Raw genomic sequence first — 27,823 nt, 5'->3', positions numbered from 1 at the left:
AAGTGCCACATTCTGCTGCAGCCTGTAACTTTTGCAGCCAAGGGAAAAGGTCCTGTCTGGCTCTAAGAGAGATGAAATACAATCCTGTGACTAGGCATTGGTACCATCCACCTCAGGAAGAGGGACGTAAGTTTCACTCTGGCAGAGTCAGAAATCAAAGCCCAGGTACCTGCTTTAAGAAGGGTATGGGCAGAAGAAAACAGCAGCTTGGCTACCTGACAGCAAAAAGGCAAGCTGTTTCAGGACAACCTCTCAGCTCCCTTCTTTCCCTGCCTCTGCATGCTTTTGGCATTCATCAAGTGTTTTGAGTAATTTACTTTTCAAGTCAGAGTTAATCTGCTTGCTGCTTTCCCACTATGCTGTGGCAAACTGGATGCAACAACAGAGGGATCCAAGTCAGGGTTAGGACAAGGTACACAGCTTGGGTTGTATCCATTCACTTCCAGCATCCTTCTTCCTCCAACCCCAATCCAATTAAGTGACAATAAAAATTGACACCAGTTTATTGTACAAGGAAGGCACAGAAGAGAGACAGCTCTCCCTCTTTACCTAGCAGAGCTGGACTTCCACTGCAGAACTTAGCCACCACCAGCAGAAGTGGTGCCACAAAGACTGAGCCAGGCTTTGAATGGGTGGAGAGATGCTGCAGTTGAGGTTGACAAAGCAACTTTTGGAGTGGTCCTTACTTCCACTGCTATATGCTTGCATCCATTCTCCCACCAACACAAGACAGCTCCAGCCCAGCACCAAAGATGAGGTCCTTGGTTAAGGGGATGTTTTGCAGCTGGGAGGAGCAAAGCTTCCCAAAGTGGCTCCAGACTTCAGCTGAGCAGCTTTTTCCGTGAGTAAGTCCTGCTGAGGGGGCGCCTCCTGGAAGCCATGAGGCGGAATGGAGACAGCTCCTGGTTGGCAGTGATTTGGAAGCCATCAGATTCCTCCTCTACAAAAGAGAAGGAATAAATTAAGCCAAGGTTTGCCAAAGTTTACAGGTGACTCCAAGAAGCCAAACACCAACTGGAAACAAGAACACTATGCTGCCATTTCCTCCTAAGCCACTCCCTCTCTTCATCACTGCTACCTCCCCACCCCTCCCAAGCTTCCCAGGCCATGCAGCTTCCTGGAAGCCTGAGATTGCACTGACTGCAGGACTGGCAAATCCACAGGCTGGGGAGGAAGGGCAAGCCCCAGCACAGCACTCTGCTGCTTTCCCTGGCTGCATGCATGCAGAGCACACCAGCCTGCCCTTAAGGACAGGTAGTTACCTGGAGCAGGCCTTCTGCAAGGCTGTGGCGTTTGGCCCGGGCACAGCAGTGGAGACTGGGTCAGGGCTCGAAGGCTGCTGGCAGACAGAGAGCTCTTCACTGGTGGGGTTGAGCCTAGGGAAGCACAGGGAGATGCTCCAGCCAACTGACAACTCAGGAGTGCTTTCATGTGAGCTTTATGCACAGCCTTTCTTCTACCTCAAAACTTCCATCAGTGATGCTTTGAGTTTACCTGAGAGAAAGTCTAGGCTGGCACAGCAGCGGCCCCTTCTCTGAACACTCAACTGCTTGGAACTCTTATCCTGGAGAGAGCTGCTCCAGCCATGGGGGCTTGCAAACACACACCATGGGTTTGCAGGTACAGAAAGTCTCTTACTGGACCAGTAGAGGCTAAATACTGCTGTTATTTTGTGTCCTGGATATACACCATAGAATCATTAAGGTTGGAAAATGCCTCTAAGATTATCAAGTCCAACCATCAACCCAACACCACCAAGCCCACCAAGTCATGTCCCCAGGTCCCATGGTTTTTCAACACCTCCAGGGATGGTGATTCAATTACCTCTCTGGGCAGCCTGCTCCAGTGCCTGATCACTGTTGTAAGTAAAGAAAATTTTCCTAATATCCAACCTAAACCTTCCCTGGTTCAACTTCAGGCCATTTCCTCTCTTCCTATTGCCAGTTACTCGGGAGAAGAGACCACCCCCCACCTCACTGCAGCCTCCTTTCAGGGAGCTGTAGTGAGCAAAGAGGTCTCCCCTCAGCTTTCTTTACTCCACACTAAACAACCCCAGGTCCCTCAGCTGCTCCTCACCAGCCCTCTTCTCCAGCCCCTTCCCCTGCTTCATTGTCCTTCTCTGGATACACTCCAGCACCTCAAGGTCCTTCTTGGAGTGAGGGGCCCAAAACTGAACCCAGAATTTGAGGTGTGTGTGACAGTCATGTGGACTAATGCTGCTGCTTTCAAGTTTACCCACTCATCTCAGTGACACCTGTTGAATGAGTAAGACACTGCCTCTCTATCTTGCAAACCTTTCCTTGCAAGAGAAAAAGCAGACACTGAAGCTCAATGCTTCAGGGCATTGACTACAGAACAAGATCTTCTTGTTCCAAGTAATCTCTAAACCAGCACTGCATGAGCTATTGGAAATTCTCAAGGCCTTGCTTACAGAGCTGAGGCCGAGTGCTTCACCAAGGCCAGCTCAATCTGTACCCACAAGAAGAGCAGAGGTAGTTTACACTTCAGCACCTCCCAACAGAACGTTACTGTTGGTGAGGCAATAATTTCTGAGACCCACTTCCACCAGGCCTACCAGCATGGGCAGACAGAGGAACTGGAGCACCAACAAATACCAACATCCACAGGGCTAACACTGCAGTGGAACAGCCAAGGTTTACACTTAAGTCAGTTGGCTTCACTGCTGGCTGCTGGGCAGAAACAGCTAGCAGCATGCACACACCCCCAAATCCAGACCTCACAGCACCAAACCCCACCGCTGGATGCAACTGGGATCCTCCCTCCCCAAGTTCTCAAAGTCTTAACTCCTCCAGCTGATTCCTATTTGTCTGATCTCTCTGCCTTCACTAACACTCCACTGAGGAACTCCCCACATGCAGTCTCTGTCCTCATAATTAGCTGCTATGTCATTTACAATCTACCCTCCCTGCACCTCATTCTCCCTCAGACAGACAGGAAACAGTTGTGTTCTTATTTTTTTGCATACTCCACATTTTTAATCATCTCTGCATTTCCACGTAGTGCCAAACATTACCTGACAGAAGGAAGACATCATCCTCCCCTACAGAGGCATGCTGCTCAGGAGTTAGGAGCACACACGCTCTAAGCTTCTCAGGAAGTAGAGAGTCCGTCCCTGACTCGCTTCTGCTGCCCTCATCTGTGGAAGAGCCATCCAGATCCAAGCTGTGCTTATCCCTGCAGGACCTCTTGGCATCCTGACTCTCCCCCTCGTCTGGTGACAGACCCTTAAAGGCCCTCTTCCGAGATTTCAAGCCAAAAGTTCCCGTGGCAGAGTCCTCCTCAGCCCTGGCTTCAGAGTCACTAGGAGATGCCTGGTCCTGGAGCCTGTAAATCCCTTCCAGTTCAAACTCCCCAAGAGTATTTGCTGCTTTGCTGCTGCAGTGCTCCGAGACCTTCACCCCTCCTTCTGTGCCTGCTGACATTCTGCTGTGTTCCTCAGCACTCTTCTCCCCTTGGCTGCAGCTGGCATTAGCAGTGCTGCCCGCTGCTCTCTTCCTCCGAGGCCAATCCTTGATAGCATCAGGGGTAGCCTTCCCCTTCCGCTTTGGAGAAGGCGTCCAGGGAACTCCTGCTTCTAAGGGGGACGGGGAGGTGGTGGTAGAGGCACAGCTGGTCGGGGTGTATGACTGGCATATGTAGGTCTGTCCTCCACCTTTCCCAGGTGTACTGTGGAAGGAGCGAAAGCAGGAGGGTGAAACACAGGCAGCTGCTGGCTTCCCAGGGTGCTTGCTGCACCAGGTGGTAGCAGGATCCCCAAAGGGGCTGTCTCCTCCCTTGGCTTTGCCGGCACTCGCTTCCTGCTGGGCTTCCAGCGCCGAGCAAGAGCCGACCTTCTTGATGCGCAGCTTGGGCAGGCCTGAAGCCTGCATCTCCAGTTCCACTTCGTAAGTCGGGGAGCCGGCAGCGAGCTTGCAGCGACTCCTGGGAGTGGAGAGCTTGGCCGGGAGCCGAGGATCCCCCAGCCGCGCCGCAGCCTCCCGCTGCCTCCTGTCTGCGGTGCAGCGCAGAGAGTAGGCAGGAGACTTTGGCACAGGAGGTGAAGTACTCTGGGCAAACCTGGAGTGTCTCTTCAAACTTGGAGCCTTCAGCCCCACAGAGTCCTCCCTCAGCAGAGATTTTGCTCCCAGGTCATCACTAACTGTTTGAGAGCCCTTCAGGAAGGTGCTTGCCCCGGAGGTCCCCTCCTTCACCAGCTCTGCATGCTCTGTCTCAGCACCCTGTGCACACACCTGCCCTCCAGCAGAAGGATTTCCAGACAAACATGTTTCCAGGTTCTCCAAGTTCTCTTTTGGAGGAGACCTTTGAGTTGCTACAGCCAGATGCTTATCTTCCTCTGACACAGGGGGATTTGCATTGACTGGGGGACAAAGCTGAAGGCTGAAGGAGTGACCACCACTGTCATCACAACTGTCCTTACTTTCAGAAGCTGTTGAACATGCAGGTGGAGAGTTCTGCCCGCTAGAATTTGGTTCACATCTGGCCTGCTTGGATGTGTGAAGCCTGAACCTCAGTGAAGTGTCAGTAACATCTGGAGATCTTTGAAAAGGTGGTTCAGAGGCACTAAGTTCCCAGCCAGATTCCCTGGCCTGTGCATAGGAAGGAGAGCTGCTGGCCACAGCCTTTGTGGACCTTTCACAGAGAGGAAAGCCGAAGGGAGGCTCTATCCCCACAGCAAGCTGCGGTATTTCTGCACTCCGTGGGCTGGGACAGAGTTCAGAACCTGGATCTTCAGGTTTCCTGGGAGTACTTCTGGTTAATTGAGTTGGATCTGGTGGCACCTGGCTGTCCTTTGGGAGGGTTTGCCTCCAAGCACCAACCGGAGATGCCGATTTTGAGAGGTACCTCAAGGAACGTCTTGGTGTTCGCAGTTCTGCAAAGCATCTCTCCTGAAGGGAAGCAGCAGCTGGGTTTGAATCTGTCTGAGGTGACAAAGAGGCATCAAGCACTGCAAACCCTTCCTGCTCTGGCATTTGCTCTCCAGCCTCTTTGGAAGAAGGGGAAAGCCTTTCTGCTGGAGAACAGTCCTTGAAAGTGACTTGCAGCGAACGAAGCCTCTTACTGTCAGTTACAGCAGGTGGTGACCTGACCCTTCCCACAGGATCAGAAAAGTACTTTCCCAAACATTTAGCTGCAGTCTGCTTAGCAGCTGGACTCTTGCCAGGAGTCTTCTCCAGCCTCTGTGGGGTCCTGTGGAGAAGCCGAGGTGATCTCCTTGGGAGCTTACTGGCAGAGTTCAGTGGCTTCTGGGCACATTTCTGAGGGGTCTTTTTAGGAGTCTGCAGGAGGGAGGACAAACAACAATTAACAAAAGTATGCTTGATCCATCCCAGCAGTATTGGTTACCCCTCTTAGTAAGTTACTTCTCAAGACTGGGGGTTGGACTAGAGGACTTTTGGAGGTCCCTTCCAACCCAAACCATTCCATGATTTACAGCACAAAATCCATTTGACTGGATCTTAGAATGCTAGGTTGGAAGGGACCCCAAGAATCACCCAGCTGACAGTGGAGCTGAAACGAGCTGGCCCAGCACCCTGTCGAGCTGAGTCTTCAAACTGCCTAATACAGGGGAACCCAGGGAGATTATATCACTGCCTTACTGTTCTCATGGTGGAAGAAAAAGTCTTAAGAGAAACACTAAGTTTAAGATGTGTAGGTCTCACTAAATATGCAGAGGAAAAATGGGATGGGAAGAAACAGAGAGAGAGAGAGAATAGTGTTTCTACCTGACAGGCAGGCAACTCCTCTAAGTGTAAGGAATCTTTTCTTGTCCTCCTCCTTCCAGGTGAATGCTTCACTGCAGGACTGCATGCATCAATGACTGCACCAAAGAAAAACCTCTTGGGAGTCTGGACAGTGGGGCCCTCTGAATGCCATTTAATGCCTACAAAGTGGAACAGCACAATTCAGCTAACACCAAGTAACCTGCCAAGAACAATTGTCTCAATCACTTCAGATGTATGGGCAAGCAGCACACAAAGCCTATACCCTGGCATGTTCTTTTCCAGCCAGATGTTAAAGCTTCACCAGCATTGTCATTTCCCAATATGAAACTAATATCCAACTGCACAAAGTGCTTTAGCAGGGGAAAGAAAGTATAGAATAGCTCAGCCTCTTATTCTATTTATAGCTTGCAGCTTCAGAAACTTCTGGTTCATGACTAAGGGCTCTAGTAAGTCCAATATGAAGAACTAAACATCACCATTTATAGCTGATAATCCTACTGAGAAAACCAGCAAAGATGATCCCATCAGTCAGTGCTTTATGCTGCCACAGAGCAGACTGAAAGTCAGCTTGAGGATTTCTGTCCCATATTTCAGAAGGATTTCGCTGCATTGAAGCAATGCAGACTGACAATCAGTGGTATTCTGTTAGATGGCCCTGACTGGGTTCTTAAGTTGGCAGTATATTCACCACAGAAATAGCTGCCTTACCAGCCTCCAAATTCAGGTTCCCAATTCAAAAATAATTACTAGGGATGAATTTCTGTCTGCAGAAGATATTACACCACAGCTCTTAGCTTCTTACGGTCTCTTGTAGAGCCAAATCAAATCAAACTCGGAGCCAGTTACACCAGCTCTTCAGATCAGCAATGTCAGCCTGCTCAAATCCCATTCAGTACCTTCCACATCCTGCAGTGTGCAGCTCTCCTCTTCATGTCCCTGCTGGACTCTGGGCTGTGCAGTGGAACAGAAAACACCAGAGCAGGTCCTATTCAAAGACAGCTGTTTGATGCGTGGGCTTCTTCTCAAGCCCGCTTCTGAGGAAGATAAAGATGATGTTGAGGGAGAAAGGCTCAGTGTCCAACAGGGACATTCCTGACTGAAAGGAGCACTCAATGAAGAAACTTCCATAGAGCTAACTGCCTGACACAGGGAGGCAAGTGTGGGAAGAAGAAAGCTTCGTCTTCCTTGAGGATATGGAACATTGATGCCTACAAATCTTCCTCCTCTAAGTCATCTTCTCCCAGGCAAGCAGCACCAGAACAAGAGGACACAGTCTCAAGCTGCACCAGGGGAGGTTTAGGCTGGATGTTAGGAAGAAGTTCTTCATCTCTATGGCCCTTGGAATGTGCTGCCCAGGGAGGTGGTGGAGTCACCATCCCTGGAGGTGTTTAGGAAGAGCCTGGATGGGGTGCTTGGGTGCCATAGTTTAGCTGATTAGATGGTGTTGGATGGCAGGTTGGACTTTATGATCTCAAAGGTCTTTTCCAACCTGGTTAATTCTATTCTGTCTTTCCACTCATCCATCTCTCTCATTGATATGGTTTGCTAGCATTCCTCTCCATGAGCTAGTGTCTTCCAGCACAAGCACAATCAATTTGTCATCTACATCAATGTGTACCTGCCCAGAGAAGTTGTGGAGTTTCCTTCTTTACAGACTTTTAAGACCCCTCTGGATGAGTTCCTGTGGGATCTGCCCTAGGTGATCCTGCTCTGGCAGGGGGAATTGGACTGGATCATCTTCAGTGGTCCTTTCCAACCCCTATCATTCCATGATTCTATGATCAATTCAAGTTACACTTGAGTTAAATGATTAGTTCATTCTTCTGTCTCTTTTACTACTGAGTTCACCTTCCTGCTTGCCCAACTGCTACATTTCCTTCTTCAGTCCTGGAGATAAGAAACAGCAGCAGCCAACATAAGAGACACTCCAGAGAGCTAGGTGGCCATTGCTAGACATCAGAGCAGTGTTAGGGTCACAGCACATGTTGAAGTCACATTAAAACAAACACCATGTGCTGGCTTGACAGCACTTACAGCAGCTCAGAACCTTGCTCATCCTCAAAGTCCTTCCTGTTACTTCCATTTAAAAGTCTTTCTCCCTATCTTTCTTTACTTCTACTGCACAGGGGTGTCAAAACAAGGAGCAGCAAGTGGTTCCACCAAAGGAGTGCTGCACCAACAGAGCAGTAGAATAGAATAGAATCACCTGTATTGAAGCCTGCTCATCTTCAAGCTACAACAGCAAAACCCACCCCTAACCAAACAAACAGTGCTTACCTCTTATGGTTTTCTCTGGAGATTCTTCCACAACATCAGTGTCACAGCCTGGATCAGAGGACCTTGGAAGACAGCAGACATTCTGGCCTTAGCACACTGCTCATATTTACAGAGCCTGAACTGGGCACACAGACTGAGAAGCACTCCTCTCTCCTACACCAATACACTGCTTTGTGCACTGCTCTGAGCAATCAGCAAGCACTATGCCTCCTGTTAACACAGCACTAAGCAGGGCCTAGCTGTCCAGGCAGCAGTGTGACATGGAAGCAAATGCTACCCTTCAGCCTAGACCCCACAAAATACAGCAGAAGCCTTTTCTTCAGAAGACCTTGAAACAGCAATGAAACTAACTAGAAGTTAGCTGCAGGAATTAAAGCACCCTGTACTTAGTTACAACAACCCCAAGCAATGCTCCAGGACTGGGGTAGAGTGGGTGGAAAGAAGCCCAGTGGGAAAGGATCTGGGGGGTGCTGGTGGGTGGCTGAACATGAGCCAGCAGTGTGCCCAGCTGGCCAAGGCAGCCAAGGGCATCCTGGCCTGGATCAAAACCTGTGTGGCCAGGGGTAGGGCAGTGATGGTGCCCTTGTACTGGGCACTGGAGAAGCCACAGCTTGAGCACTGGGTTCAGTTCTGGGAGACAAGACATTGAGGTGCTGTAAGGTAGAGAGAAGAGTAACGAGGCTGATGAGGGGTTTAGAGGGCATCATACAAGGATCAGCTGAGGGAGCTGGGGTTGTTTAATCTCAACAAGAGAAGGCTGAGGGGAGATCTTACTGCTCTCTACAACTGCAAGAAAGGAGGCTGGAGTGAGGCTGGTGTTGGTCTCTTCTCTCAAGAACAGGATGAGGACATGGGTTTGAGTTGTGCCAGGGGAGGGTTAGGTTGGATGTTAGGAAAAACTTCTTTAGTGAGTGAGTGGTGAGGGGTTGGAACAGGCTGCCCAGGGAGGTAGTGGAGTCACCCTCTCTGGAGGTGTTCAAGAAGCTGCAGCTGTGGTGCTTCAGGACATGGTTTGGTTGGGTTATGGTTGGATTCAACAATCTTAAAGGTCTCTTCCAGTCTTAATGATTCTATGATACATGAAGCAAGCAGTACTTCCCCCCTCTCACACAGAGCTTAGCTTCCACTGGTTCTCTTACTGCCTTAGGAGAAGATGACACTTTGATCACAAAGAAGATGCCTGGTTCTTGTGCTCACAGCAGAAGACATCTGTTACTTACTGAAGAACTTCAGACAGAGCTACTCACCGCCCTTTGATCTGCTTATGGAGCAGCCTCCTGGAGACCTGCTTATGTAGTGGTGTTTCTGCAACTCTCTTGGTCAGTAACTTGTGATGATCTAAAAAACATCAAGCAAGAGCTACCCCATCACACGATCATAAAGCACTTAGGACAAAAATAAAACCACTTTTGTACAGGCTTCAGTTTAAGAATGTCAGCCTATACAGAATGCTTGTGCATCAGCCCCCCAACACTCAAGAGTCCATCATTTCAGAGTCGTGTCTACACTTCCTTCCCACCCCCTCATTAACAGCACTTTGTGTCAGACAGAATTAACCTACTGAAGTAACTCTTCATGCTTCAGCTTTCATTCCCAGATCCCTTTTGAACCAAGCATTTTAAACATCAGTTTTCTTTATAAGACAGAGCTCAGTACCAGGTTTCAGTTTCAATCCCATCCTATTCACCATCAAAACACCACAGCAATGAGCTCATTTTGGTCTCCTTCATTAAAAACAAGTAATTAATTGTTTCAAAGAGCTGAGGACATAGGGATTTCAGCAAAAGCTCTTTCACAACAATCCCACAGGTGCAAGTCATGCCCTACCTTTAGTGCCTTCATCAGCACACTTGTATCTTAAGCCTTCCACAGCAGACACTGACTGGCTTCTAGGCAGCTTTTTCCCAGCCCTTTTGGATGGTGAAAGTATCTCTTCATTGAAGAGGTTCCTCCTTACCTTTGTAACCTCTGTGAGTCAAAAAGCAAGCAATGATCAGATTAAAAGGATAGAGAAAAGGGGAGGAAAGAGGAAGAACAGAAATAAATCATAGGGAGATGACTGTCAGGCCACTATAGATAAGAACATCACAACCTAGCATAGAAAAAAACACCCTCAACTCTTTAGAGACACAAGCACTGAAGAGTTGTTTTTCTGCTGCTGGAACATGCCCTGCTCTAAAACCATCCTGGACTTCTCTTACAAGTTGGCATTATTCCAGCAATAAACTACAAGCAGATGCCACAGCAGAAGCAGCAGCCAGTGTCCCAGATGAAGCAACATGATGGGAACCACAAATCTCAAGTGAAGCATGAGCTGGCTCAGAGAATTCATCTGCTGTGTGTTGTGCAGAGATGTTCTCTTTCCAGATACAGGAGTTCACTCTTGTCCTGATTCTCACAGATTCACAGAATGGTTTGGGTTGGAAGGGACCTTGAAGATCATCTAGCTCCAACCCCCCCTGCCATGGGCAGGGACACTTTCCACCAGACCAGGTTGCTCAAAGGCCTCACCCAACCTGGTCCTGAACACACAAAGATGGAAATAATTGCAAGATTCAAGGAAGAATGGAAAAAGCTTTCTTTTCAAGAGACATGGCTTAGGTCTTCTGCATGTGAGCACAAAAAGAGCACAGTAATTGTTTTTTCCCTAAAAGTTTGATTGATGAGAAGCTCCCCAGGAGCCAGCAGAGCTCTCATGCAGCCCAGAGGGCAAACCATGTGCTGGGCTGCACCCAGAGGAGTGTGGCCAGCAGGGCAAGAGAGGGGATTCTGTCCCTTGACTCTGCTTTGCTGAGATCCAACCTCAGCTACCACATCCAGTTCCAGGGTCCCCACCATAAGAAGGACACAGAGCTGGTGGAGTGAGTCCAGAGAAGGCCACAATGATGATCCAAGGGCTGGAGCACCTCTGCTATGAGGACAGGCTGAGGGAGCTTCCAACCTGAGCCACCCTAGGATTCTCTCAGGGTTCCAGCATGCTTCAGCAGAATTTCACCACAGGTCACTAAATTTCACAGAGAACACTTGCTGAAGATGCACCTGTGGATGGAAGTCAGAACTGAGTTTACCTTGCACTGCTTCCTTCTGCAAAGGCAGCCGCTGGGACTTCTCGGCGGCAGGGCAGGAGCGGAGGTCCTCCTGAAACAAGAGAAGGTGGATGGAGCCTCACTGCCAGCTCCAGCTTGTGTTTAACCACTGTGCATGTTAACTGCAAGCTCTGCATCACCTTGTTTCAGTTTCTCCTTCAAAACAATCTGGATCTCTGCACAGCTGATGCAGGGTGTAAGTGAATGCAGAGTGTGGTGGGTTGAAGTTTTCCCCCCCAGCATTAACTTCAGCCAGAGTAACTCAGAAGCAAATGAAGCTGTACTTGCAAGCAAGAACTACACTCCACAATGGAATGCAATGGATATGTATGAAATACACAGTATTTACAACATCATACAGACATTTACAACTAGCAAACATGAAAACTCCCCCTGGTAGAGACCAGGGAAGCCATTCCACTGCCCCTTCCCCCTGTCCCACAAGAGAAGCAGAGAGAAAGCAGTGGGTTAAACCTAAACCCACCACACAAAGCAGGAGGGGTTTTTTTGCACCAATGTCCCTTCACAAGGTTGCTGCACTCTGCAGATGCTACCCACAGGATCCTTTTGTGAGACCTTACCTTTCTGACAGGGTTCTTGGCTGGCTTGGGGATCTCAATTTGACGCAAGTTCTGTGGTGCCTCTGTCATGCTCCTGTGTCTGGCCAATGCATGATTCCTTCAGAAAGCATACAAAGACTAAGTGAAAGACACACCACAAGCATGCTTATCAACCTAATGACAGTTAGAGGCCCTCATGCAGCCCAGAAGGCAGCTGTGTGCTGGGCTGCAGCCAGAGAAGTGTGGCCAGCAGGGCAAGAGAGAGGATTCTGCCCCTTGACTCTGCTCTGCTGAGACCCAACCTGAGGCAACCTGAAGCTGAGGCAGAGCAGGGTTAGATTGGAGCTGAGGAAGAAGTTCTTCAGGAGGAGGGTGGTGAGACTCTGGAATAGGCTGCCTGGGGAGGCTGTTGAGGCCTCCTCCCTGGAATTGTTCAAGACCAGACTGGAGGAAGCCTTGAGCAGCTGAATCTAGTTGAGAGGTGTCCCTGCCCATGGTGGGAAGGTTGGAGCAGATGACCTGTGAGGTCCCTTCCAACCTGAGCCATTCTGAACTGAGGTTTGACACTAGAGAGAGAAAATCTTTGCCTAAATGCAGATTGCCAATTGTGTTGGCACCTCACTTAAAACAGTGACAGATGACTTGCAATACAGATGGCTGCACTTAACTTTATGGCTGGTACCAAAACCCCTTTCACAGCTCACTAAAACATGCACAGGATCCCCAAGAGCAGAGGTCTACACTAAAGGAGAGGTTTAACTTTGAACAACACAGGGGCACCTACTGCACAGTAGAAGACCCTCTCTCCCTCATGGAAGCTGCTCATCAACACCACTTCTGCATCAGAATCAAGACTGCACTTCCATGCAGCCAGCAATAATGATTCAAAAATGAAACATGGGAGCCCTTAATATTTCTGGCTTGCAGGGTGATCAGTAGCTGTCAGCCTGCCCTAACTACTTATGCAGCACCAGAAACATGACTGAGCTGCAGTTTAGGTAACTGAGCCACAGGCAGGACTGCAACAAGCTGCTGCTCTTTGGAATAGTTACCTTCTCTTCTTGGCAGACCTGGTGCGCAGCTCCTCCAGCTGAGCGCTCTCGGTGCGCAGGCAAACGGTGCCCGGAGTCAAGGCCGAGGATAAAGATGGGGAAAGGGCTGGAGATTTGCTGTCCAGGGTCACAGAGTCATCACTGAAGAAGTCTGAAGGCAGAACTGATGCCAGCTTCGGGGGTATTTGTGTACCAAGGCCATAGTAAATATCTCCCAGGGTCTTGGGTATAGAACTCATGTACCTAGAGCATCAGAGAGAAGCCACATCAAACAATCCCCCAGACGACCTGTCAGTGCTTCAGCCCCCAAGTCTGAACTCAAAGGTTTGTTCTTAAATGTCAGTTAGAAAAAGCAACTTAAAAATCCACTGGCTTGGTTGGTTTGGAGTTCCCCCCCCCCCCCCAATTAGTTTAATTATCAGCTACCTCTTCTTTAAATCAAGCTAAAGCCTAACAAACAGAACGTGTCCAAACTTCTGGAGACTCCAAAGGTTCAGTGCATCAGAGCTGCAGACTGCTCTTTACTGACCACAGGCACAGTCCCCAGTAACACTTTCAGGCATGCTCAAGAACTTACACTTCTAGTATTTCATCTAGAAACCTTGTGAGATACCCTGAGTCTTCAGTCAGGCACAAGATGCGCAGCATATCTGTCATCTGGAAGAGAAAACCAAGCCGGGGGGAATGGGTGAAGCTGTGCCAGCTGCAACGTCAGGGTGGTTTGCTTTGGGGTTTTTTCCCAGCAGGGAATGTAAAGCACCACAGCAAAAATCAAGGGAAAACTACAGGCTGCAGGTCTGCATTTCGAGTGCCAATCAGAAACACAACCTGGTCTATGCAGAGAGGTGATTCTGCCACTTGGCTCCGCTCTGGTGAGACCCCACCTGGAGTAGTGTGTCTGGAGCCCTCAACACAGGAAGGACATGGACCTGATGGAGAGGGTCCAGAGGAGGGCCACAAAAATGATCAAAGGGTTGGAGCACCTCTGCTATGAGGACAGGCTGAGGGAGCTGGGGTTGTTCAGCCTGGAGGAGGCTCCAAGGAGACCTGATAGCAACCTTCCTAAAGGGGGCCTACAGGAAGGATGGGGAGAGACTGTTTACAAGGCCCTGTGGTGACAGGACGAGGGGCAATGGCTTCAAACTAGAGAAGGGCAGATTGAGATTGGATATCAGGAAGAAGTTCTTCACTATGAGGGTGATGGAACATTGGATCAGGTTGCCCAGGGAGGTGGTTGAGGCCCCTTCCCTGGAGATACTCACAGTGAGGCTCACCGAGGCCGTAGGCAGCCTGATCTAGTTGGGGATGTCCCTGCTGACTGCAGGGAGGTCAGACTGGGTGACCTTTGGAGGTCCCTTCCAGCCTGGCCCATTCTAGGATTCTCTGATTTACTTGCCTCCTCCAACAGCTGCTCCATTTCATCAGCATTGCTTTGCAGAGAAGGACACTGAAGGCATAACTCAAGGCGTAAAAAGACCTGAAGGCGGCACCTAAGAGAAGAGTCAGGATTCACTGCCTTGTTCCCACTGGAAACAGCACATCCACTGCTCAGGAAAGCCATGGGAGAGGCAGCAGCTCCCTTGGGTAGCACTTCAGTTAGGTGGCAGGGAAGATGCCTCAGTTCAAGTGCAGGCTGCAAAGCTTATCACAGTCTATGTATAGCTGCATTTCATGGCATGTTTGTACTGACCACAGATTCTCTTTGGAATATTTACCCCAGGCACAGAGTTTTCCACATGTACAAAATGCCCACCACTAAAACTTGCCAACCAACCCCACTGAATCTCAGGGGAAGTAAACAGAGTGTCTCATACTCTCCAACTTTGGTGTCCTTCTGTAAGCCCTGTTGTTGTCTGAGCATTTTGCTGGTCTTCAGGAGGTGGTTTCTGACTCCTTCCAAACAGGCAACCTGCAGAGACAGAATTACATCAAAAGCTTCAAGTCTGCTCCCTGTCTGCAGGATAGGATTTAGACCCACCCTTCTCTTGACCCATACACAGAATATCAGAGGTTGGAAAGGACCTCCAGAGATCATCCAGTCCAAAACCCCCTGCCAGAGCAGGGGCACCCACAGCAGGTCACATAGGAACATGTTCAAGTAGGTTTTGAAAGCCTCCAGAGAAGGAGATTCCATAACCTCTGAGCAGCCTGCTCCAGGGCTCCATCACCCTCACCATAAAGAAGCATCTCCTCATGTTGAGGTGGAACCTCCTGTGTTCCAAGCTTGTCTTTGTTGTTCCTTGTCCTGTCCCTGGGCACCACTGAAAAGTGCCTGGCACCTTCATCCTGACACCCACCCCTCAGATATTAACAGACATTGATCAGATCCCCTCTCAGCCTTCTCTTCTCCAGACTGAACAGCCCTTCACAGCACAGCTGTTCAAATCCCTTAACCATGGAATCATAGTTTTGGCAGCTGGAAAAGCCCTCCAAGATCATCCAGTCCAACCATCAACCCAGCACCACCATGGCCATTAAACCATAACCCCAGGCACCATGGCCACATCATTCTTGAACACCTCCATGGACAGTGACTCCACCACCTCCCTTGGCAGCCTGTTCCAAACCTGCTCCTTTGGGCAGCCCAATTTCCTTAGGTGGCCCTTACTTTGGAATGCAGCCACAGAAAGCTTTCTGACATTCTTTTGGGAACAGCTCCTTTTCCTGTCTTCTCCTTCAAGGAAAAGAATTCTCTTTTTCTTTCAGTGGCAAAGACACCAGGAGACACAGAAAAGCTGGCAGCTTGAAATCCCACAGGAGGTCACCTACCTGCAGCTGCAGCCCTTCACAATGCTGTTTTTCAATTACAAGCTGACCAATTTTGCTTTCATGAAGTTATTTTAGCTCCATAAATAGTGTTAATGGCAATCAAAAAAAAACCACCCAAACCCAACCTTGAAGTCCTCTCTCCTGGAGAAGCAGGAGGGCTGGGTTTGCCATGCAAAGCAAAACCAGAAGACAGGCTCTTACAAAAGATGGGTTTCAAGAATGTGGGGTGGTTTTTTTTTTTGGAAAGACCCTCTCTGAAGAAGTGAAATTAGAATTGAGAATGAGGTCAGTGGAAAGGAAGAAGACATCTGCTGTGATCTGAGAGCCCAACTGGATTTTCCTCCACTCTTTACAGCTGCCCACAGGTTTTCACTTCTGAGCTGGTGGCTGTGGTTTTGACCAGTTTGTGCAACTGTGCACAAAATCTTCAGGTAAGATGAAGGAGAAGTAGCATCAAACAGTAAAAATGTTCACTTCCAGACCAGTAGTAACCCTGCCCACAAGCCCTACCTACCTCTCTCTCTTTGGCATCTACTTTCAAGAACCTTTTAATGGCCATGATCATATTCTGGGCACAGACAGATGAAAGGGCTCCCTCAGCCACAGCCTTCTGGTAGCTTGTGGTTAAGTGGCACTGCAGCTCCTCCTCAGTTTTGAAGTCTGCAAAGGGAAATGGTCCAAGTTAACTAAATGCCTGTGCAGCACATCTCACTGATGAAACACTCCTGCCAGCTGAACTGGGGAACAGAGAAAGCATCAAAAGAGTTTTCTTCTAGCAAAGACACATCCAGACCACAGAACAACAACAGAAGCAGTCCCGGATCCATAACAAGTAAGTTTGGTTGTGAGTAGGTCTGCAAGCTCTCAGGTCAAGAAACTCTTCCCTTCTGCACAGTTTAGCAAATAGCTGCTTCCCTCTGCTTCTGGTGGTTAAAGAGAATAATTAATTACTCCTTTTTCTCAGATGGAGACAAGGCAGGAAACTAACCCCAGGAGTGGCTGCAACAATGCCTTGCAAACAGTTGTAGAAAGTAACTGGGAAAGGGGTGGGAAAAATCCAACCACTCTGGGCCAAGCTGAAGATACAGAAACCCAAACATTGATCTGTTCCCTGGCACCTAGGGCTCCCTTCTTGGCCTTCCTTCTCCCTTTCAGAAAGATCTCATACAAGCTGGACTGGTAACTCAGCACACACCTATTGATATTTTAAGTGCCTTTTCCTTCTCTTCCACCTTTTCATCCAATCTTTTCGCTGAAAGCTTCTGTGGAACCTTCTCATTCACTGTTGGTGGGGCACCATCAGGTTGGAACTTCTGGGCTTTTACATTCAGTCTTGCTGTGTTGAGCATCTGCAGGGATCTGGGCATGGTCTTCATCTTCTGCCTGACTGGAGTTCGGGGAACTCCACCTGCAAGGAGGCAATAAGGGAGTTCCACCATCAGACACAGCAGGGCAGGAACTCCACCCAAGGGGAATTCTGTGTTACTGTCAAGTGAGAGTAGAAACTTTCTAGTGGAGAACGTGGCCCTCAAGGTGTGTATTTGTGTGTGAAATAAGCACACAGTCAGCACAGCAGGCAGCTGCTTCTGTAAGCAAAAAGCAAGTGAAAGCTGTTGTTCCACAGAACTGATCCAGGTATAAATCAGAATTCACATCATAAAGACAGCAACCTTGTGGCACAGCAATTGACATGGGATCAGGTGAGTGGGCAGACAACTATGATTAGAGCACAAACACAGTAACTAAACTCTTGGAGAAGAAAGCATTTGATTTCTCCAAAGCAGAAAAAAGCTGGGAGGCTGCAGGCTTCACCAGTAGTAGAGAGTGGTCCTGGTTTCAGCAACTAGAGGAACTGCAGAGCTCTGCATGCTGCTTTTCAACAGCTCTGCCAGTCACTGCACAGCCTTGAATTAGAGAGATTTGGGTTGTAGGGAAGAACAATCCTGCTAGTAACACATAAATGATGCTGTCCCTAAATACAAAGTCCCAGGCTAGGAGAGATCTCTTGGGTTCATGCATGAGAAAGGCCTGCTGAAAAGCCTTTGCCATCTCTGACAGCTGTGCACAGCTAAGCCCAAGCCACACATACGTCTCTTTTTGTTGTTTCCTGCTCCAGCTGCAGCAGAGGTTTCACTGAACTTTCTCTGGTACAGCTCAGAAAGACTTTCTGAGAGTTCCACTTCAGACTGCTCCCCATCACCCTTCCCATTGGCACAAGGAAACTGCAGGAGCCTAGAGAGAAAAAGCCAATTGAAACCAGTTAACACTGATGGGAGTGGGAGGCACGTTCCTTGCTCCCTTGAACAAGGGTTTTCTAGGTGCCAGTCCACAGCAATAGAGTTGCCTGCTCCCCAAAAGCTCTTAAAGATACAAAAGCCCCAAACACCCTCAAAAAAGTTAGAACCAAGAACAACAACATCAAGTTGGAACCAAGCAAGAGTTACCAAATGTACAATGGATTTGGCATTGACTCATGCCACAAACCACCTGAGCAGCTTTGTGCTAGGCCCCACTAAGATTTTTTGGGGTGTTTCACTCAAGCTTGTTGAAGAAAACAGATTTACTCATTCCCAGGAATTCCAGAGAGGCTGAGGGAGCTGGGGTGGTTCAGTCTGGAGAAGGGAAGACTCCAGGAAGACCTTAGAGCTGCCTTCCAATACCTGAAGGGATCCTCCAGGAAGGCTGCAGAGGGACTTTTCATGAGGGTGTCTAGAGACAGGACAAGGGGGAATGGTTTGAAGCTGAGGGACAGCAGGGTTAGACTGGAGCTGAGGAAGAATCTCTTCAGTAGGAGGGTGGTGAGACCCTAGAATAGGCTGTCCAGGAAGGTTGTGGCTGCTTCCTGCCTGGGGGTGTTGAAGGCCAAGTTGGATGAGGCCTTGAGCAGCTAAGTCTAGTTGAGAGGTGTCCCTGCCCATGATGGGGAGGTTGGAGGAGATGATCTCTGAGGTCCCTTCCAATTTGAGCCATTCCATGATAAGAAGAGCCAAAGCCTGATATTTTTCCAAGGAGCTTAGGTCATTTTAAGTCAACCTTTATCACTCCTGAAACCATCAAGACCTTAATCCACACCCATCACTACCCAAGCTCCCAGTTCCTCTTTGCCCACACACCAGACAAAGCAAAAGCACACAGCAGCCGAGTAGAGAAGCAAAAACACTGTGAGAGCACAGAACTCTGAGCAGCACCACAGCCACACTCCCCTACAAGAAGCAGAAACCCTTTGTTATTTCTTAGAGATGTTACAGAAAAATACCTGAATGACTCCATCAGATCTGAGCTTGCTCCACAAGCATTGGATGCAGGATACCATGCCTCCAGCACTGAAGGATGCCAGCCTCCTGTGTGGGACAGTTCCTGCTGGACCCACTCGGGCACAGGAGCTTCTTCTCCTGGGAGCAGACACATAAAAGGAATATTAGTGGCAGAAGGTTCCAGTCTTCATAGAAGCTCTAAAAGCAAATCCTTTCAAACCTTTGCTCCAGAGGGGCAATTTAATAGACAGTACATCAGAGAAGGAGACACACAAGATGAATCCTAGAATGGCTTAAGTTGGAAGGGACCTCAGAGATCATCTACTCCAACCTGCCCACCACAGGCAGGGACACCCCTCAATTAGATTTGTCTGCTCAAGGCCTCATCAATCCTGTCCAGAGGTGCTCCAGCCCTTGGATCATCTTTGTGGCCTCCTCTGGACTCACTCCACCAGCTGTGTGTCTCTCTCATGCTAGGAACACCAGAACTAGAGGCAGGATTTGAGGTGGGGTCTCAGGAGAGTCAAGGGGCAGAATCCTCTCTCTTGCCCTGCTGGCCACACTCCTCTGGCTGCAGCCCAGCACACAGCTGCCTTCTGGGCTGCATGAGGGCACTGCTGGCTCAAGGGGAGATTCCCAGCAACCAACATCCCCAAGTCACTTTCTTCAGAGCTAGTCTCAAACCACTCTGCACCCAGCCTGGATTTGTGCCTGGGAATGGCCCCTTTGCAGCTGCACCCAAAGGCTTTAGGGGCCAGGGATGACCTATGTGACATGCTTACAGACACCTCACCCTTAGAATTTGTCCCCAGGCACAAGTACCTGTGCTGTATCTACCAGCTAAAGGAAACCAACACTCTGCCTGTAGAACACAAAATACAGCAGTGCGGATTTCTGCATCACATCTCAAGGCATGACAAAAATCAACAAGCCCCCAAACTGGGAGGCTTTTCACCATGGAAATCATTAGCTTGAGATTTTTGGACTCCAAATCAGACCCAGAGATGATCAAAAGATGGTTCAGTTTTGCATTTCCTGACACTTACCCACACTGGCCAGAGAATCTTCCACTGATGTGTCAACTTTACTCAGCACACTATGCACAATATCTGGGAGGTGGAGAGCATGGTCTTGGGAAGAATTCTCCACCACAGCTCCTGCAAGGTTGCATGGCTGAGCTTCAGCAGCCTTCTCAGTCCTGAGGATGGTCAAAACTGCAGTGCTCTCAGAAAGTGGTGACAAAACAGCAGTGCAGGGGCAGCAAGTTTTAGTCAGAAATACCTCAGCCACCTACATTTTTGAAGGAGGAGAAAAGTTTGGGTTATCTAGGAATACAGAGACCTAGGAACAGGCTACAAGCACACATGATCCCCTAAAGCATGTCCAGGACTTAGCTCCAAATAAGCTATGTGCAGTGCAACAAACAGAAGTGTTCTTGCCTTCACAACATGATGCACTGTCACTTGTTTTGCCTCTGCTCCTTTCAGAGCAGGTATTAGTTGAAGGCAGAGAGAAGGACTTACCAGGTGCAGTTCTTCAGCCACCAGACTCCTTAACAGCTGATGAAACAGTGACCTGTGATGTTCTGCCTCCTCAGCCTGTGAGCTCTGCAGGATCCAGCTCTCTGTGAGGAAGTGGCCAGCCTGCACCAAGCTCCAACTCCTCAAGCTGCCTCTCAGGAAGATGTTGACTGGACAATGCAGTTGTCTTTGGCTCACAGAAAGGGGTTCCAGGATCACAGCACAGCTTTCCTGCTTCTCTCCTCCTGTGCAGGAACAAGATAAAACAGAAGGTCTAAAGCAAGTGAAATGGAAAAAACCCAAACAAACAACAAACTAACCAACCAACCAAGTTCCAAGAGGAAACAAGGAAGAGTTCTGCATTAAGTACACTACAGATATGACCTTCTCCAAGCTCTCAAGGAGCCAAGTGCACAAAGGGACCACTAAAGAAAGAGCCAAGGCACAGTGCTTTAAAGCTTATCTGTTTTCTCCTGGAGGGGCTTTTTGTGCTGCTAGTTTAATTCAATTGAAGCCGAGACAAAGCACATAGGAAAAGGGTGTGCATCTATACAAGGTCAGACCATCAAAGAGCTCTTCATGCACCCAAGCTTCTAGAAATATGGAAAACTGAAGAGACTAAATCAGAAATACTATCTGATAGCTCTTGTGTGAGAGGAGCCAGAGCACAAAGCAGGACTTCATATTTGAAACTTTGGCTCTTCAATATCTGTAGTTTCTTCTAAACACTGCTCACAAGGGAAGCTCATCAAGGGCCCTTACAGATCACAGTCACCACTGTGCACACCTAGCTTCTTTATGGGTTTTATTACCAGGCATGCTGAGAAACAACACTCCTTCCTGCTGGGGAAACACTGCTTGAAACACGGAGGGCTTCAAGAACAAGCAGTTCAAAGTTGCATCCAGAGGCAGCAGCGTGGTCCAAGGCACAGTCTGTGGCACCAAGGAACTTGAGTCTCCAACACAGCCAGGAGCAAGACCTGTCCTGTTGTGACTCAAACCCTGCACTAAGGCTTCAGCTGGCAAAATGGTGCCTCCTGTCTGGCAGATCAGCTCAAACATTGTCCAGTAGCCAACATGATCAGGGGATTCAATCAGCTGAAATAAAGCAACAGAGAGGTCTCCAGTTAATGTTAGCAGCGAGACAGCCTTCACCCAAACAAAGAGTGCATGCTTACAGAAAAACTGGCATGGAAAAACGTGTACAAAGCATCTAAACAGAGGGCTGTCCAAGTGTTTTTATGGACTTCACTGGCCTTCACAGAAAGCTAATAAAAGAAAATGCTATACCTACGGAATTAAGAGCTAGCCGAAATTTTCAAGCTGGTATCCTGACATCTGAATCACCAGAATGCTTACCTGCCATTCTGAACAGCTAAAACCCTCACAGAGCCCAAAGCACGAGACGATCCATCAATAAACACCACGATATATCAAACTCTACACGTCTCTTGCTGAGCAAAATCATGCAGCAGTAACAGAAAACCTTTCCCCGCTGCTCAAGGGCTCTAGCATAAACCCGCTCACCGTTCTTACACGGGAGGGCAGCGTAGAAGATGGCCCGCGAGTACTCACGGCTGAAACCTCTGCGGTCTGATCCCATTACCTGAGCCCACTCGGCAGTGTCCACCCAAAACAGGGCTATTTTCTGCTCTGCGATCAGCTCCTGGACACTCTTGGGCAGGAGTTTCTCCGCCAGCTCCTGAGCCGTGGGCGGCAGACGAGGGGAGGAAGGGGCGTCACTCCCCGACACGAACTGCCGCAGCTCCCTCCGTGAATGGGGGCAGGGGGAGAAGAGGAAGATGGCGTTCACAAAGCCCTCGGGGGGAGACTGGCTCTCGGGGGGGTCTCCGGCGGACAGCCCCGTCCTCCGGCTCCTGCGCAGCGGCTTGGCGGGGGACGCAATCTCCGGACGGTCCCACTGGAAGTCGAGGAGCGTCTCCTTGAGGCCGCTGTGGGTGAGGGCAACGCGTGGCGCCGGCCCGGGCAGGACGGCAGCGGGGTCCCGCGCCCCGAACCGCTCCGCTAATTCTTCCTCGAAGCGTGCCCAGGCGCTGGGCCCCGGGGAGCGGAAGCCGCCGCCCCGAGAAGCCCCGCCGCGGCCCCCGAGCGAGTCGAAGAACCTGAAGGCCCAGCGAAGGCGGGGCAGGCCAAAGCGGCAGCACAGGTGGTTGAGGAGCCGCAGAGCGCCGCGCTGGAGCCGCGCTCGCCGGCCCGGGCTGGCCACATCTAGCAGGAACACCACGCTGTGGGAGCAGGCCATGGCGCCCGCCTCAGGGACAACCACCGGCCGCCGCCCGGCCCGGAGACCCCCTCAAAGCGCGCCCGCCGCCATCGCCCCGTACAACTGCTGGCGCCTTCGCCAAGCGTGTCCTCATTGGCTGCCGCCGAGCGACCGCCCCCCTCATTCCTCGCTCCCCATTGGGTCGCGGCGGCAGTGCTCCGCCTGCTCAGCGCGTACCCGCGCTGGCGGCGGGCGAGGGACCGGAAGGGGGGCCCGTGCCGCAGATCGAGCGACGCTCTCCGCTGATTGGTCGGGCGCGGCGTGCGTGCGGGGAGCGCGGCGTCCCATTGGCGACGGCGCGTAACGACAGCAGAGTGCGAGGCCCGCGCCCGGAGCGAACCCATTGGCCGCCGCCGCCAATTTAAAATTTAAAGGCGTCGGGCGGCGCAGGACGGTGACGTCATTGCACTACTCTCACCCTCATTGGGCACCAAGGTGGTGATGTCGTGATGACGTCACTGCCGTGACCTCCCCGCGGACAGCCCGGAGCGCCTGGCTAGGGGATCCCGCGGGGCGGGCAGGGCACCCCCGGGGCTGAGCCGCAGGAGGTTCCCCGTCCTGCACCCACGCAGGCTGCCGCTGGCCGCTAGAGGTCAAGGCCGGCCCACAAACAGCTGCCTCTGCAACCCTGGCACCGGGCGACCATCCGCGGGCAGGCCGAGCCCGGGGCAGGAAGTGCAGTTACAGGCAGGAGTCCTGCAGCGCCCCGGGAGATAGTATGCTGTCGCGTCTTTTAATCTCAGAGCCTCCTTGGAGGACAGCAAGGACAACTCAGGGCCCATGTGGGTGAAAAAGGCGTAGTGCCGGGGTGCCTGGACAGAGACTGATGGCTGGGGGAGTGGAGGACACGGAACCTGGGCTGTCATTATGTCTGCTCCCGAGTATCTCCTCTCTGCGGATCTCAGGGCGCATCTTACCCCGCGGGTGTTAGCAGTCGAAGTGTGATCCATGGGTGGGTAAACGGGACTAAGTAACAGGGAGGAAGAAGCCCTGCAGACCAAAGGCACCCAGATGTCCACACCACCCTTCTCTCCAGAGCTTGAATGCCCCGGTCTAAACCAGTGTCATTGGCAGCCAGTCGTATTTATAAAGCAACAAAGACAAGTGGGCAATAAACCACCCGTTGGGCTTTGCTGTGACTGTGAACGCAAGCGGGTTTAATGAACTGCAACAGGGACCTGATCCACTTGGGCGCACAGGAGTAGCCAGCCACCAAGTGCAGGGGAAGGACACCACGTCTCCCTGGTTGAAAGGGTGGCAGGCAGCCTGCAATCTTGATGATGTGGGCTCCCTAGGGAGCCCTGGGTCCCTCCTCCCAGCTGGGGGTTGTGCGTGGCCAAATGAGGCAGCTCGTCCTGCTTGTCGATCTGTTGCTCCCGAGTCCTGAAGAAGAGCCAACCCCATTGTGCTCCCACTGGCATTGCCCAGCCACTGGCATCTGTCCTAGCAGCCTGCTGAGGACACTTAGCAGAGTGTGACCAAAACCTGCCTTATCACAGTCCACCTGGGACCAGAAACAGACTTGGAGCAGAGGGGAGTTTCCCAGCAAAGCCCAACACAGGAATTGCCACCGGCTGCTTGAGCCCCTGCTGACTCCAGCATATTTGCTCTTGAAGCCCATCCAGCTCTCAGGAAAGCTGATGAGACAATGGCTAAGCCCTGGTGACCTGCATGTTTCCCAGCGTGGCAGGCAGAGTGTGGCAGGCAGAGTTTTGCACTGTCCCATGCTTGTGCTGCTTGCAGAAATGTTTGTTCTCTGCCTGCTCCCCAAGGACACTGATTCCACTCTCAAACAGAGCCCTTGGCTTTTTTCTGGACAATCATTTACTTGCTGATAAATGCAGTTTCTTGGGAGGAAGGGGAAAGCACAAGAAAAATCCTTTGTCAATCAGGCTCACATTGGGTTGGCACTCTGATCCAGATAGGGTTTGTTGGGTTTGGGGTGTGGGGTTTTTTTATCTAGGTTAAAAGTCTTGCTTTATTTTGACCTTTTGCCAACATTCCTCTACAAGTGATACTTACTAATGAGGGCTGAGAAAACCCAGACCTGAATGAACTGCTTGATCTCCTACTCTGCCCACCACTCTGTCCCTCTTTGGTGGGACAGTTTGTTTGCTATTCTGCTGAGCCAGCACCCCCCCAAAAAAAAGGTTTTGTTTTGGATTGAGTCAGATACTTTGCTTTCAGGCCACTCCTCAAGGACCTGCAAGTGCAATGAGTCACCTTTGATGATGGGCAGTGCCTGGAGACTCACTTCTGCTGTGTGAAGACTTCTGAGCCTCTACTGCCCTCTCTACCCAGTGTGTCCAAAGGCTACTTGGTAGTGGCTGCTGCTAATTCTGGAGAGCAAGGCAAACAGGGAAAGAAGGTTTCCTGATGGATCTCCAGCCTGCTGTCCAAAAAGAGAGAGAGCTGCAGGAAGAGAAGGGGACAGATGGGAGAGTTGTCTGTATTTCTTTAGCCTTACAGTCCTTGGAGGAGGCTTTGGCCTGCACGTAGCATGGCATGAGAGGTCAGTGCAGAGGCAATGTCTTCAGTTCTTTGTCTCAATGGGAGAGGGTTTGATCTGTCTCCCTTCTCCTCACCACCAAGCTGGGCAAGCCAGTATGAGCTCCAGGGTAAATCCAGCCAGGACTGCTGCCTGCTGTATGTGGGCCAGCCCAGCCTCACATCCCTCCCCTGGAGCAGTTCTGGCATTGCCTGGTTTTACCTGGTTCTCCTCACTCCAGTGAATCCTTGGAGCTGCCAGGAGATAAAGGAGGGAAAGGTGAGGGTAAGCAGGCATAGACTGTCAGGCCAGCACCCTCAACACTGCTGATGGTGGAGGTGGTGGTTCTGGCTCTGTGCTCCCCTGAGCACCTCCAGACCCCCTTGGCTTTGCAGTCGCCTCTTGGAGCCAGCCCAGCACTGGTCATGATAAGATCTGCCAAGACAGTCTGCAGTGACCCAAGGAGGCCCCCATTCCCACCTTTCCAGGGTGAAGCTGCAACAAGGCCTCCAGGCAAGAGGGAAGGATTTCTGTGTGCTTTAGATTTTGTTTTCATGTCTCTCAAATATTTTTAGTGCTCATGAAAGTGAGAAACTAGGAGAGACCCAGCTAGGACCAGTACTGTACAACCCTCACCCAGAGCCTTCCCCAGGCAACTGAGACCTTCCTGCTGCCAGCTCCAGTCCTGTGTCTCCAGAGCAGGGCAAACATGCCTGCCTTTCTTCCCCCAGCATCTCCTTCCTCTGATTTTGGGGAGAAACCTTGCTGCTTATAGGGGTGCTGGACATGATGGGCCAAATTCAGTGGTGGAAGAGTAGAGGTTCCAACAGGGCTTTTAAGTCAGCTCAGCATTTGTGACTGGAGCATGGTAAAGTCTGCCCCATGCATCCCACCACACAGGTACCTTGCAGGACGGATGCAAATGGCTTGGTGTCTAACCCACCACAGGAAGCTCTATGCCAACAGTGCTGTAGGCACCTGTGCTGGCAGAGCCCCATCAGTTTTTCCAGTGTTACCCAGGCCCTGCAAAGCAGCCTGCAAAGAAGGTGGTTTTAATGAGCTCTCCCAATATGGGCAGGCAGTGGAGCATGCCAGCTCTGCTGGGACTGTAGTGGCAAAGTGCTGATCTGCAGGCTGATAAGGAGGGGCAGCACAAGGCAAGTGCAGTGCACTGGTGGGAAAGCCAAAAGCTTTTGTCCTCAGCCTGCAGCAGAGAGGGGCTGGGGACAGTGAGTGGGATAAAGCTGCTACCTCCTGGGCTGTGTGAGGGCTTTGCAAATTGTTTTTCTGGGGCTGCTGCTGGTTCAGTGAGACCAGAGGTTAGAAAAGCTCTGCAGTTTGTTGTTTCTTCTGCTAGTGAGTAATCACAGAACATAGCTGCTGGTGGCTGTGCTACCTTACTATGTTCTCTTGTGTTTTAAAGTGCTCCCCTGTGCCTTTGTGTTGCCTTTCTCAAGAGCTGCTCCAGGGCAGGGCTGAAGCCTGGTCCTGTCACCTAGCTGGTGAGAGAACATGAGACTGTCAACAGTGCTTCTAGCAATTAGGGCTCAGGTATTGTTTAGGGAGTTCATCCTCTTTCTGCCTGGAGATCTCATCTTTCTGGTGCCTACAGCTGCAACTTGCCCTACAGAAACAAGGTGGAAGGGAAGATCCACAAACAGTGACTGGGCCCTGAGCAACATTGCTCCAGGGAGCAAGTGCCCGTCCTCAGGACAGCAGCAACATCCACTTGCTTTAGGTGTCCCCCCCAAGTGACCCCAGTCCAGCCACAGCCAGCTGAAGCTCTGCTCATGCAGGGTAGGGGCTGGGTCGATGAGGTTCTCTTTTCCTCTGCCCTGGCATGGGCAGGAGGGGAGTGGTGCTTGTCTGGCTCCTTGCCAAGACAAATGCAGCAGTGGTTTGCAACCTCAAGCTCCCAGTGCTCCCCCAGAGCTGCAGGAAGGAGTCTGCACCTTAGTGCTCTCCCATGGTCTGACACTCACTCCCTGTCCAGGTTTATTTGCCATCTTACTCCCAGCCAGCCCTTCCTGGTGAGCCTGGATCCCCAGCTGGTTCTTCTGCCGTACTGGAGTGCTCCTGAGCTGCATCTCCCCCCAGCTCTTCCCAAAGCTGCCTCTGCCCTGCTGCCTGCATGGGGCCCAAATGAAGCTGGAGAATGGTTTTGTGTGGCCATCAGTCTCTTCAAGACCATCCACACCATTTTCCTGCCATCTGTCATTTTGAGAAGAAAGAAAACAAGTGAAAATAATAAACTCAAATGATTGCCTAATCAACACAGAAATCAGTGCTGCTTGCTCAGCCTGCAGGCCACAATTAGATGCCATCAGCAAATTTGGGCAGCTTGCCTGGGCTGTAGTCTTTCATCTCTTGAAGACTGACAGGCATCTTGGGGATCTGCAGGCGAAGGAAGGAAGTGGGATTCATTTGAAGGACTTGCCCAGCTCTTTGGGGAAAGAGTACATGGCTCAAAACTGGGGGGATAAAAGGAGTGATGTGTTTATGTTTATTAATTAAAGGAAGCCTCACACCAGAGGAGGAGATGTTTCAGCTGCAGTGCTGAGGTCTCCAGCACCACCTCAGAGTACTGCCCTTGTTTGTGTAGCCCCAGCCCAGCTTGCCCTGCCAGGAGGATGCTCTGGGTAAACCACTCCGGGAAATGGTATGATGTGTCACTTGAGCATCCCTACAGGTCCATGGCGGCCTTGGTGAGGCTGTTGCATGTCTGGGGGGGGGGGATACACACACCTTGGCATTCAGGTTGAAGCACATTATTTCCCTTCTGGGAATGC

General features: G+C 50.7%; 1 protein-coding gene across 1 annotated transcript; it reads right to left on the bottom strand.

The window, feature by feature from the left end:
• Positions 1 to 435: 435 nt before the first annotated feature.
• On the bottom strand, positions 436 to 22,580 carry TICRR (TOPBP1 interacting checkpoint and replication regulator). The gene is made up of 22 exons (XM_054169101.1): positions 21,869 to 22,580; positions 21,075 to 21,360; positions 20,266 to 20,507; positions 19,789 to 20,032; positions 18,745 to 18,880; positions 17,578 to 17,720; positions 16,684 to 16,896; positions 16,003 to 16,148; positions 14,534 to 14,628; positions 14,116 to 14,209; positions 13,297 to 13,376; positions 12,720 to 12,962; positions 11,689 to 11,785; positions 11,090 to 11,159; positions 9,849 to 9,989; positions 9,269 to 9,359; positions 8,022 to 8,083; positions 6,641 to 6,778; positions 5,745 to 5,902; positions 3,035 to 5,297; positions 1,263 to 1,376; positions 436 to 940 (listed from the first exon to the last, which is right to left on the bottom strand). The coding sequence occupies exons 1-22, from the start codon at positions 22,523 to 22,525 to the stop codon at positions 822 to 824; spliced, it is 5,832 nt and encodes a 1,943-aa protein (XP_054025076.1). The 5' UTR covers positions 22,526 to 22,580; the 3' UTR covers positions 436 to 821.
• Positions 22,581 to 27,823: the final 5,243 nt, after the last annotated feature.

The sequence above is a fragment of the Dryobates pubescens genome, chromosome 17, assembly GCF_014839835.1.
Source record: "Dryobates pubescens isolate bDryPub1 chromosome 17, bDryPub1.pri, whole genome shotgun sequence".
Taxonomy (NCBI): domain Eukaryota; kingdom Metazoa; phylum Chordata; class Aves; order Piciformes; family Picidae; genus Dryobates; species Dryobates pubescens.
This window is presented reverse-complemented; position numbering and strand designations above follow the sequence as displayed.